The sequence below is a fragment of the Mus musculus genome, chromosome 4, assembly GCF_000001635.26.
Source record: "Mus musculus strain C57BL/6J chromosome 4, GRCm38.p6 C57BL/6J".
Taxonomy (NCBI): Eukaryota; Metazoa; Chordata; class Mammalia; order Rodentia; family Muridae; genus Mus; species Mus musculus.
Window position 1 is genome coordinate 44,979,368 of NC_000070.6, and position 11,489 is coordinate 44,990,856.

Genomic DNA, 11,489 nt, shown 5'->3' on the forward strand with positions numbered 1-11,489 from the left:
CACTTCTAATCACGGTGCTGCCCCTCTGGAAGTTCTCCCAAGCCGGTGCCAAAAGCTGTTCTTCTCTGGTGCCCTGTACCCACCTCCTACAACATGTTCTGGGTGGTGAAAGCACTGCCTCTTAGCGGCTGTGTGACTTTGAGCAGCTTTTTGTCCCACTCTCATCCTCAGTGTCTGTAGATTGGGGAAACGTGGCCACTGGGGAGTTCCCAGGAAAAGTGTTTGGTACGGCAGTCTTCTGAGCTTACTAAGGCCTCCATAAACATTGTCAATGCCCGGTGTTCTTTGGCTTCAGCCTCTGAAGTGGAGGGCAGGCTGTAGGCCCTTTGGCTGGCTCTGTGGTCTCTTTTCACATTCTTTCCAACCTATAGTACCCTCTGAATGTCAGCTGACGATTTGCCTTGAGGGAGCGACCCACACGGCCCCTGTTGACATGTGTGTCCAGTGCCCTACTGTCCTTGCCTGTCCTGGGTATGTGGAGAGAGCTGAGCCGAGCCCAGCAGGCCTGGCCTGGGGACACGAAAACACCTTGTGTCAATGTTTGACAAATTTCAGGACCTTTCCTTTCCCCTCAGTGACCTAGCAAACGGGTCAGTAGGGGAGACATTAATGTATTACTTAGGACGGGAAGGGTTGTGCAAAGCCTTGGCCTGGACCCAGATAGGAACAGGAAGTGTGCTAGGTACATGTAATTCCGGCAAGTTCAAGGCCATCTCCTGCTAGCTGGAGGCTGGTGGGGACTATGTGTTTCAAATAAATAAATAAATAAATAAATAAACATCCCAAATGGCCCAGTTGACATCTGTCAACACTGCGTGTGTGTTGTACTAGAGTCCTCATGGGTCCCCATAAAATCAGTGAAGAGTACACTGTGTTGTCCTTGGCGCCCTTCCAGACCAGAGACCAAGTCACTGAGCAGCCCTTGGACTGAAGTGAGGTTGCAGAGCTGAAGGACAGGCCTGGGGCCCTGAGCTAGTCCTAAACCGCCTTCAGGATCTGCATCATTTGCCGTAAAGTCTGGGCTGGCCTTGAACAGTCCTGCCTCTACCTCTTGAATGCCGGATTATAAGCATAATCGCCATGCCTGCCTTAGTCTCTATTATAAGCACAGTACATACTTCATCTCTCAACAAGCCAAGGCAAGCATTACTACAATCCCCATGGGACAGATAAGGAAGACATGGAGGCACACAACGTTTAATAATTGCTCACGGTGGTGAATCGGGCATTTAGCCCCAGGCATCTGGGCATTGCAGCTTGAGCTCTGCCACCCTCAGGCTAAGCACCCCTGTTCAGTAGTGAAAACAACCTTCAAAGGAAATGCTAACCTCACGATGTGCCTGAAGAAACAGGGGTGGGAATGCAGATTAGGGTTAAAGGTCAAACAACTGGAAAGGGTTAAAGCCAAGATCCAGACTCAGTCCCATCTACCTGCAAACCCTGGATCTACCCGTGGCTCAGCATACCTGGTCCCTGCTTGCTCAGGAACTGCTTCCAGACAGTTAGCACTTGTGTCTAGCTCGCCTGGGTGGCCCGTGATGGGCTAAAATATCATCACAATTGTAAAGTCCCAGTAAGGAATCATTCTAAGTATTAAAGCTATAATGTCTGGACTCAGACCCTCTCCCTCAGTCTCCTCCCTCAGCATGCAGGTCAGGCTCGGCTTAGAATTCCGTGTGTTTAACCAGAAGCCTCTGGGATAGTTTGGCTAAGATAGGCCTCACAGGGCTTTCTCCTTTGCCAATACCGACAGCATAGTCAGAGAGGTCTCTCTCACAGGTCCCTCCTCATAATGCCCCTCACTCCAGGCTCCTAGTGGTGTTTGACAGTCTCGAGGCCATGTTACTCTTGAAAGCACACACACCAAAGAAGGCTCTCCAAGTCCTACACTCAACCCACACTAACACAGAGCCTCTATCCGGGACACTTGGTCTCCAAAGCTACAGCCACAGCTATACCAGACCATAGAGGTCCCGGGCTCGGCCCCGCCCCCAGCGCCGGCCCCGCCCCTAACGCCGGCCCCGCCCACACTTCCGTCGTCTCCTGCAAGGCCAGCCTGGTACGTGTTTGCTGCTGCGGGTCTTATGAAACCGGCGCGACTCATGAAGGTGTTCGTCACTGGCCCGTTGCCTGCCGAGGGCAGGGCTGCGCTCGCCCAGGCCGCAGAGTAAGCGCCCGCGTCGGTACGGGGGCTGCAGCCGTGCCCCTGGCACGCTGTCCTGTCCACCTAACCTCAAACACCCCTGCACCCATGGAGACACGCCGCTAGGGCTTCCAGAGCTGTCCCAGGGCTGGGGGCCACCTCTCAAGAGCCGGGTGCCTGGCAGGCAGGCGAAGCGGAGCCAGGACCCGAGAGGGTGGCTCTGGCGCATGGGGACTTTGCTCAGGTGTTGCCAGCTGTGTCCCCAAGGGGCTGGCTTGGAGTTTGGGGCCGTAGTTCTCCGGGAGGCAGCTTGCTCCGGGCCCCAGGCTATTGGTCTCCATGTTTCAGTGAAGTGAGATTGCCTATGGGGCAAGGTGCAGGCTGTGAATTTTACCCACTGAGGGTTAGCTGGCAGGCAGAAGTAGTGTTCAGGGACTATGACAGTCATTGGCTTGCCTCCTTGGATACTCGATGGGGCCATTTGATGACTGTTCTCTTCCTATTGAACCTTGTTTAGTGGGTAGCCTTGCCAGGAGCTGTGAACACAGACTGTGAAGTCAGCTTTAGAATTTCTGCATCACTTGAAAACAGTCTGGATGGGCTTGTTGTACCTTGCCCTGGGGTCACTCAGCTCCAGGTGGCAGGCCTGGCCCTTATGCTTAGTCCTCATCCGCTGCAGGCGGGTCACTTTGTCCTGCCGGCTTTGTGTTACCATGCCAGTTTGGGAGGAGGTGAGAGTGCTCGGCAGTCAGTTTTTGTTTGTTTGTTTCCTGATTTTTTTTTTTCAAGACAGGATTTCTCTGTGTAGCAGCCCTGCCTGTCCGGGAACTGGCTTTGTAGATCAGGCTGCCCTTGAACTTATAGAGATCCGTCTGCCTCTGCGTTTTGAATGCTGGGATTAAATTCTGATGGTTTGGGGACTGTGACTTGTTTCGAAATTTTTTCTAGCACAGTACAGTTTTTCCCAAGGACTTGTTTTGTTGGTACTTTTGGTGCTGAGGAGCAGAGACAGATGGACCTGGGGACCTGCCAGCCACTGTCCAGTGTCTCCTGTGTGCACACACCTGGACTGCTCTGAGTGCAACGGAAGGGTTTGGAGGAGCACCTCACATTTGAGGCTACTAAGGAAGCACACTCAAGTGCTCCCGTGACCAGAGGAGCCTTCAGCTCTTGTCAGTGTTCCCCACTTTGGCAGCACTTCACCCCCTCCTCAACTACACTCCAGACAGTTCTGAGGCTCCCCACGAATGACCTTAACAAAGGCTAGCCTAAGGCCATAGCAGGTGGAAGGCCATGTTTGCTAGCTGTGCATGCTGTAGGACCTCGGAGGCTCCCTGCATCCTTTGAGTGGCTGCCTTTTGCTTCCAGCTGTGAGGTGGAACAGTGGAATTCGGATGACCCCATCCCCAGAAAGGATCTGGAGCAAGGTGTGGTGGGGGCCCATGGCTTGCTCTGCCGCCTCTCTGACCGTGTGGACAAGAAACTTCTGGATGCCGCAGGTATGTCCTGAGTCAGCCTGAGCAAAGTTCTGAGGTCGGGGGAGGGTCTTATCAGGGCAAGCACTTCAGCTCTCTGCAGCCGGCCTTTGAGCTGATCTGATGTATTTTCCTGTCTTCTGAGGGTGTCCCCAACAGTAGCTCTACCTGGCCCGTGTTGTCCCCAATCTGGCTTTTAAGTTTCCAGGAGGCTCCAAGAGGGCAAAGACCTTGTGTTGCCTGTGTGGGAGTGGGGATGGGGTAGGGGGTGGAGGAGGGTATCCTGGGCTCTGAACCTCTCTACTGTGCCAGAGCCTTGTTTTGTGACCTTGAGATCTCTCTGGGCCTGTGTGCTGCAGGGCAGAGGGCCCAGCACTGTCTGTGCCTAGCACCGATGGATACCCATGGAGTGTGCACGCAGCTGTGGCCCCAGGCCTCATTCCTGGATAGGGTGAACATCATTCTGTGGATTATACAGTGGCAGTTTAAAGAGCACTTCAGACCCAAGGCCGCCAGATTCGGTGCAGAGACACTCTCACTCTGGCCTTGACTTTAGTGGAAGAGAGCTCGTGAGAAGGCCACGCCCCAGCCACCTCAGCACTTCTGGAGTATCCATGGGGAGAGGCCTTTGATGTGGCTAAAGGGGACCCAAGGCCACTGGTGGGTGAGGGTAAGAGCCCTGAAATGACCCGAGGAATGTCCTGCGACTGGGACGGGACACTCCCTGAGTGTCTGTTGTAGGTGGCAGAGGGGGATCATCTTAGTACAAGGGACAAAGATAGCAGCCTCTTCCTGTCATCTAAGACATGATAAGTAGGTATTCCTGGGATCGACCCAGTGCGTGGCTTTGAATTCCACGAGGACAGACACGTGTTTTCTGCACAACAGGAGCCAACCTCAGAGTCATCAGCACCTTGTCTGTGGGGGTCGACCACTTGGCTTTGGATGAAATCAAGAAGCGGTGAGTACAACTGGGACTCCAGACAGAGCCTGCCCGGGATGAGGCTGGGATGAGCAGAGCGGGCGAGAGGAGCTCTCTGCTGCCTCCATGAGAGCACCAGGTGGCCAATGCTAAATATCCACATGTGCACAAGCCACTTAAACCCAGAAGGTCAGAAGCCATGGTGACCCAGGACCATACCCTGACATGGTCGCTATCCTTTCTGATCTCTAAGATCCTGGAAGAAGAAAAGGCCAGTGTTATTATTTCCTTTTCCAATGAAGAAATTCAGGACGATTAGGTCGTCCCTCGCTCCAGACTGTGAGCCCTGATCTTCTATTTTCATATACTCCCCAGTGGGGGATGGGATGGGATCGAGGGCCATTACTGTTCTGAGCTTCTGAGCTTCCTGGCAGTCAGCAGGAACGTCGTGGAAATGACCCATTGGGAGACACTGGTGAAGGGGCTCAAGGCCAATGTTAAAACCAGATGTTTGCTTCCTAGCGGGATCCGGGTGGGCTACACGCCAGGTGTCCTGACAGATGCCACTGCAGAACTCGCCGTCTCCCTCCTCCTCACCACCTGCCGCCGGTTGCCGGAGGCCATAGAGGAAGTGAAGAAGTAAGTGGATGCCTGGCCAAGTCAGGTGTGCTCTGCAGTGAGGCCTGAGAGAGGCCTTGTCCCTGGGGTAGGGAGACGGAATCAGCTAAACTAAATCACAGGCAGAGCTGCATTAAAGGGGTCGGAAGGGAAGCCATGAGAGATGAGGCTAAGGGAGAAACAAACTCTGCTGACCGGAGAGCAGTGGAGTGGTGCCCGGAGCTGGGAACAGCGTGCTGCCGCACACCCCCATGCTGAAGTTGACAAGTGAGAGGGCTAGCTTTGAGAGTCAAGGCGGCCACACCACACTAGCATGACTCTTCAGTGTGAGGAACAGGGATCTGTCTTGGTAATGCCCAGGGACATCATGTGGGGGGACACCGTGGGCACAAGAGAGAAAGCATTTCCCCATCAGGTGCAAGGGTTGTAGGTGAGAAGCCCGTCTGGCCCATGCACGGCCGCAGGATGCACCCTAAAGGTCAGCTTTTGTTTGTGTGATTCTAGAACTTGTTCTAAAACCCCAGGTCTAAGTTTGCTCCGCACTCCCTGGTGGCGCAGCCTCAGGCAGGTCACCCTTCTGCCCCGCATTTCCCAGCTCCCCTATGGCCTCACTTCCTGTGTCCCTGTTGGCTTTAAAAGAGCCATTCATTTGTCAGCCACCTTTGCCCTATGACCTGGAAGCAGATTTAGCTTCAGACAAGGCCAGGAGTGCTCCGGGCGTGGGCCCCTTATCCCTCATCTCTTGCCGAGGTCTGGCTGCTCATCGTCCTTCTCCCCACAGCGGCGGCTGGAGCTCCTGGAGCCCATTATGGATGTGCGGCTACGGACTCTCGCAGAGCACTGTTGGCATTGTGGGGCTGGGGCGCATAGGTAAGGCTTCCACTGCCCGCTCCTGGCTTTCCCTTTTGGTTGAGACCCCAAGGGCTGGTCAATAGCTGTCCTCTGGAGAGGCTGTGTACGTAGCTAAATAAATAAAAAGGCAAGCTCAAGAATTCCCCAGAACTCTGGTTTGCCGGAGCAGCCTGCTGAGAGCCAGGGTTCATCTACTAAATAGCACAAAGGCTGTAAGATGCTGGGCTAGCCATGGCAATCAGGCTTCTGTGGGAAAGGCTGCCCCAGCCTTGGACCCCAGTTCTGGAAAGCAGGCTACTTCCCACTCTAGAGTTGGCAGCTGAGGATCCCCCCTCCTTCAGTGCTGCCCCTTCAGAAGCCTGGTGGGAGCTAGGCTGCTGTCATCTTGCCTGTATACAGAGGCAGCCTGGGGGTGGGGACTAAAGGTTACCTGTCTGGACAACCAACAATCCTCTAAGCATGGAGGAGTTCGGTAACCTGGGGTGCATTCAAGTCTGAGAACCCAAGTGCCCACACCTGTATGCATGCATGGAAAACTGGCAGGTCTTGTGGGGCAAGTTGGCAGCTGGCAATGCCACCAAAAGTCAAATCAGGTAGGGCTGCTTTCCCAGTAGAGGGCTCAGGAGTGAGGGGACCTCTTGGAGCCCTATCTTCAGAGATGCCACATCCAGTTCTTGGAGAAGGTCAGTAAGTGGCCGTCATGATGACTGGGACCATATGAAGCCAGTGTAAGCCAGTCCTCTGGAGTGTGACACTGCTAGAGTGTGGCACTCTAGATCTCTGAGGGTGGTGCACTGGCTGGGGACTGGTCACTAAGCCCCACTAAGACAAAAAAGGGACCCAGTGCTACAGTCAGCTGCACTTGGCCTCTGGGAGGTGGGAGCGAGTCATGCAATCCTTGCTTCCAGGTCAGGCCATCGCTCGACGACTGAAACCATTCGGTGTCCAGAGATTTCTTTACACGGGGCGCCAGCCCAGGCCTCAGGAAGCAGCCGAGTTTCAGGCAGAGTTTGGTAAGAAAAACCCTGACTTTTCCTGAATTCTGTCTGTGCTGTGTAGTGTGTGTGTGTGTGTGTGTAGATGTTTACAGACAGGATTTTACAGAAAGGATGCAGGACCTTGATGTGTCTGGGGGTTTCTGTGATCCTTAGGTGTTATGCAGTCTACCTGCTTGAGACATGGAGAGCCATTCAGGGGCACAGACTTCCATCATGGGTCCTAGACCTGAAGTTTTCTCATCTGGGTGGGAAGTCCTGGCAATGGTCTGTCTCTGCCCATCTCAGAGTTAATATTGCAGGCATACTCAGGATGTGTGGCTTGTTATATGGGCGTTGGGACCCAACTCTGACTCTCATGATAGTTTTCACTGCTGAACCACCTCTACAGCCCCTCCGTCATAGTTTTGGAGACATGGTCTCTCGCTGAACCTAGAACTCACTGATGTGACAGTGTGCCATGATGTGACAGTGCATGGCAGGTCGGGAGCTCCAGGGAACCACCTGTCTCCATCTCTCCTGGGATGGGATTACAGTCTTGGCCAGGTTTTTAGGTGGGTGTTGGGAATCCAAACTCAGGCTTTCCCGCTTATGCAATGGGCACTTTACAGAGAGAGACACCTCCTTAGCCCTCAGATTCTCTTTCTTGAGATACTGTCACTATATAGTTCTGGTTGGCCTCAAAGTCAAGGTAGCCTCCCTGCCTCAGTCTCTAGAGCCCTGGAATTGCCTGGAATCCTGGGGGTTTCTTTTGTGGGCAATGGGAGCTGCCCCATGTCATTGGTCTCTGCCATCTTGCCTCCCCTCCCTGGTGGTCAGTCTCTGATGAACCTCTCTTCTCAGTGCCTATTGCTCAGCTGGCCGCAGAGTCAGACTTCATTGTCGTGTCCTGCTCCTTAACACCCGATACCATGGGGCTCTGCAGCAAGGATTTCTTCCAGAAGATGAAGAACACAGCTATCTTCATCAACATCAGCAGGTAGCTGAGGGTTGTCCTCATCCCCGATTTCCCTAGCACTGGAGACGGGTGTCCCTGCTGCAGTGAAGTTTCTGTCTCTCTCTATTGGTTGGTGACGAGGGAGCTTGGGATGTCTTATCAACCTCTGTAAACTAACAGTTCTAATACAGGAAAGCCCCTTTGAGAAACAGGGAAGGAAGATGGGTCAGCACAGGGCCCAGCTTTCTGGTTCCCTGCAGTAGCCCAACCTGCTCAGGGCTTGGCTCCCAAGAGTGTGACTCTGGGAGCCAGTCACCAGGGGCCCCCAGCAGGCCTGCTTCCCTCTGCTACAGAGTGGGGTCTTTGTACGGTCCTTCAGAGGCCAGTCTTCCATGTTACTGAGCCTGGCCTAACCTCATTGATGTTCTGAGCCTGTGTGGGCTTGGGGACACAAGCCCTAACACTCACTGTCATGAGTGACTTCAGGGCAGTGATCCGGTGATGGAGCAATGCCCCCATCCTTGCCTCCGCCGTCCTTTCTGGTTGGCACTCATGACCCTTGCTTTTGAGACAGCCTCCCTCAAGCCAAGGCTGGCTTGAACTTGTCATCTTTTTGCCTCAGCCTCTCAAGGGCTGGGATTATAGGTGTGTGCCACCATATCTAGCTCCTTAGAACCTTAAATTGGGTTTGAGAAAGGCTAGGTGAAACCACCTCAAGGGTTCATGTGCTCCTCAAGTGTCTGCCTACTTCCAACGTTACTTTAAGTTACCAATATTTAGCAGCTAAGAGTGACCTGGGTGTGAGATTAAAAAGTGATGGTGCACGCCTTTAATCCCAACACTTGGGAGGCAGAAGCAGGTGGATTTCTGAGTTCGAGGCCAGCCTGGTCTACAAAGTAAGTTCCAGGACAGCCAGGGCTATACAGAGAAACCCTGTCTCAACAAACCAACCAACCAACCAACCAACCAACCAACCAACCAAATAAATAAACAAGTAAACAAGAAAGAAAAAAGAAAGGCAGAGAAGGGTTCATGCCCATGGCAGCCTTAGCTTCCACCTGCCTGCACCAGGATGCACTTCAGGCTATATAGGGCTCTGCATGGTGATAGTCCATTGTTCAAGAAGTACTGAGTGCATGATCTATAAAGTTTCCAAAAAGCTAGTTCTTGATTTCATTGGTGGCTCTCGTGGATGCAGGTAGGTTTCTCTGCTCTTGTTTGGCCAAATACGTGATGGTATTCTGTGGTTCTTGGCCACGGTCTAAGGGCCAGCTAGATCAGAAGTGCCTGTGTAGGCCCAACACAACTGCAGCCTCCTAGGCCCTGAGCGTGGAGAGGGCTTGTGTTGCACTCCCATCCCCCAAGAATTCCTGGAAGTAGGGTTTTCTTGGCCCGTAAGACATTTTTAGCTCTGTCACAAGCTGGTAAGTGGCAGGGCTCTGCTCAAGACAATCACTCTTAGGCTCCCTGTAGTTTTCTAAGATGTTCCTGCCTTAGAAGTTGGTGTAGGTACCTGGTGAGTGAAAAAAAAATGCATTCTGTGAGTTGTAAAGGTGACTTGGGTGGGGGGAGTATCTGAGCCTTTCCTCCATCACCACTGTCCCCTCCAGAGGAGATGTGGTAAACCAGGAAGACCTGTACCAGGCACTAGCCAGTGGTCAGATTGCAGCAGCGGGACTGGATGTGACCACCCCTGAACCACTGCCTCCGAGCCACCCCCTGCTGACCCTCAAGAACTGCGGTAAGAACTGTTTCCAGTCCAAGTGCATAGCGCTGTGGAGCAGGCCTAGCTGTGGAGCTCCCAGAGGCAATGCTAACCCAGCCAGGGACTGGAGTGTGTAGAATAATAGAGTGAGGGCTGTTTAACAGGAAGGCCATGCTCAGACAGATCCAAGAAGTGGATGCGTTTGTTAGAGGGAGGCTGACCGTACTCCTGTAGCTACTCATGGGGAAAACACATCGGTCTAAATGCCTGTTGGCAGTGTATGGGAAAATAATGACACCATCTGGAAGTTTCTAGCAGCAACTCACTCGTGTTGTGGCTGGAGAGTCCAGGTTTAGGTTTTCCAGCACGTGGGCTCACCAGCCACCAGGCCCCCCAGGCATCTCCTGAGTTTGGACCCCTCTTCAGCCTTAGGCATTCTGAGCCTCCCCTCCCCCTTTGCTCCCTTGGCCCTCCAGGCCCAGGATGCTTCTGGGCATGCCATATTGCTACTTGTCAGCAAGTGCAGTTGCTCTAGTTTTCTGTTTCTAGTCTCCTGGAGGGACAGTCACTGATGGCAGTCCTGCCCTAAGGGCTTCTGCAGGTCTGGACCACAGCCTGAGACTGCACTTAACAGGTCCTGAGGATGCCCTGGGAGCAGTCTGAGACTCTGGCCACAGCGCTTGCCTTTTCTCTCTTTGTCTGTCTCCAGCCTCCCCAGAGGCACTGGAGCCATGGATGTTCCTCTGAATTCTGGACATGTCCTTGCTGCCTCTTTAGTGAAGGCACCCATTATTGCAGTCCTTAGCAATCCTGACCTGATCGCTGTGGCCAGCCTATAAGAACATCGACTGTGGTGTGAGAGCTACTGTCCACAGCCAGGAAAGCTAGCCATATCTCCATTTCATAGCTCCCCACACAGCTTTTGAAGGCAGGCAGCTCTTTAGAGATCATTTCATTTGCTTTGTATTGAAACCAGAGGCACCTACAGTATTATCCAGCCTTCCATCATGGGCTACTTCTGTAGCCTTATGCCATCACTTTCAAGGGTACAGGGTGTGGTAGCTGCTAGGCTCCCAAGCTGGTGGCTAGTTTCACCATCTACAAGTGACTCCCTATTGCCTACCATACTTTTTAAGAGTTCAAATCTTGTGTGTGTTTGGGGGGAGGTGTTTGGGGGGAGATGGGTGAGCCAAATGGGTCTCAGAATTTGCTCCTCTGACCCCCAATCTACAGAAACGGGGTTTACGGAGAACATCTACCCTCCCTAAGTGTAGGAGGACACAGGCAGAGGGTGCAGTGGTAGGAGTCTAAGGCAGAGCCTTTGTCCTGGTGGCCGGGACCAATGCTTCCTTCTCCCTTCAGTGATCCTGCCCCACATTGGCAGTGCCACCTACAAAACTCGCAACACCATGTCCTTGCTGGCGGCTAACAACTTGCTGGCTGGCCTAAGAGGGGAGGCCATGCCCAGCGAACTCAAGCTGTAACCAGATGGGCTTTCATGGGCTGGAGACATCTTGCCAGACAGAGCCAAGCTGGACTTCGGACTTTGGTGAGAGCCTGGGGCAGGCCTCCTCTACTGCATTTTCAGGGGACCTGGAAATGGGCAGATGGGCTTGCCACTTTGGGGGCTTGCCACATACTTGCCAAAAGCCTGTAATTCTAGCATTAAACAACTTCTGACACAGTGTCTGGGCCTATGACTTGGGGCACTAACAAAGAGCATCTTTTGTGTTTGCTGACTCGGCATCTGGGATCTGCTTGGCTCTGCTTTCCGCACTGCCCTCCACCAAATTCCCTCCCTTTCCTCTCCCTGAGGAGGAACAACCATAACCAGAAAAACAC

General features: G+C 53.3%; 1 protein-coding gene across 2 annotated transcripts; it reads left to right on the top strand.

Moving 5' to 3' along the window:
• Positions 1-2,026: 2,026 nt before the first annotated feature.
• Grhpr (glyoxylate reductase/hydroxypyruvate reductase) lies at positions 2,027-11,367 on the top strand. Of its 2 annotated transcripts, none has more exons than NM_080289.2 (9): positions 2,027-2,167; positions 3,512-3,642; positions 4,507-4,579; positions 5,063-5,179; positions 5,940-6,028; positions 6,919-7,023; positions 7,849-7,984; positions 9,553-9,683; positions 11,010-11,367. In NM_080289.2, the coding sequence occupies exons 1-9, from the start codon at positions 2,085-2,087 to the stop codon at positions 11,129-11,131; spliced, it is 987 nt and encodes a 328-aa protein (NP_525028.1). In that variant the 5' UTR covers positions 2,027-2,084; the 3' UTR covers positions 11,132-11,367. The 2 variants fall into 2 exon arrangements, with proteins under 2 accessions (NP_525028.1, NP_001299809.1); NM_001312880.1 differs by having other exon boundaries at positions 4,508-4,579.
• Positions 11,368-11,489: the final 122 nt, after the last annotated feature.

What these genes read in the sequence shown, in the direction of transcription:
- Grhpr (NM_080289.2), top strand. Translation starts at nt 2,085, where the DNA reads ATGAAACCGGCGCGACTCATGAAGGTGTTCGTCACTGGCCCGTTGCCT. An exon ending in GCGCTCGCCCAGGCCGCAGA is followed by an intron (nt 2,168 to 3,511) that starts GTAAGCGCCCGC and finishes TTTTGCTTCCAG; the next exon opens with CTGTGAGGTGGAACAGTGGA. An exon ending in GCTGACCCTCAAGAACTGCG is followed by an intron (nt 9,684 to 11,009) that starts GTAAGAACTGTT and finishes TTCTCCCTTCAG; the next exon opens with TGATCCTGCCCCACATTGGC.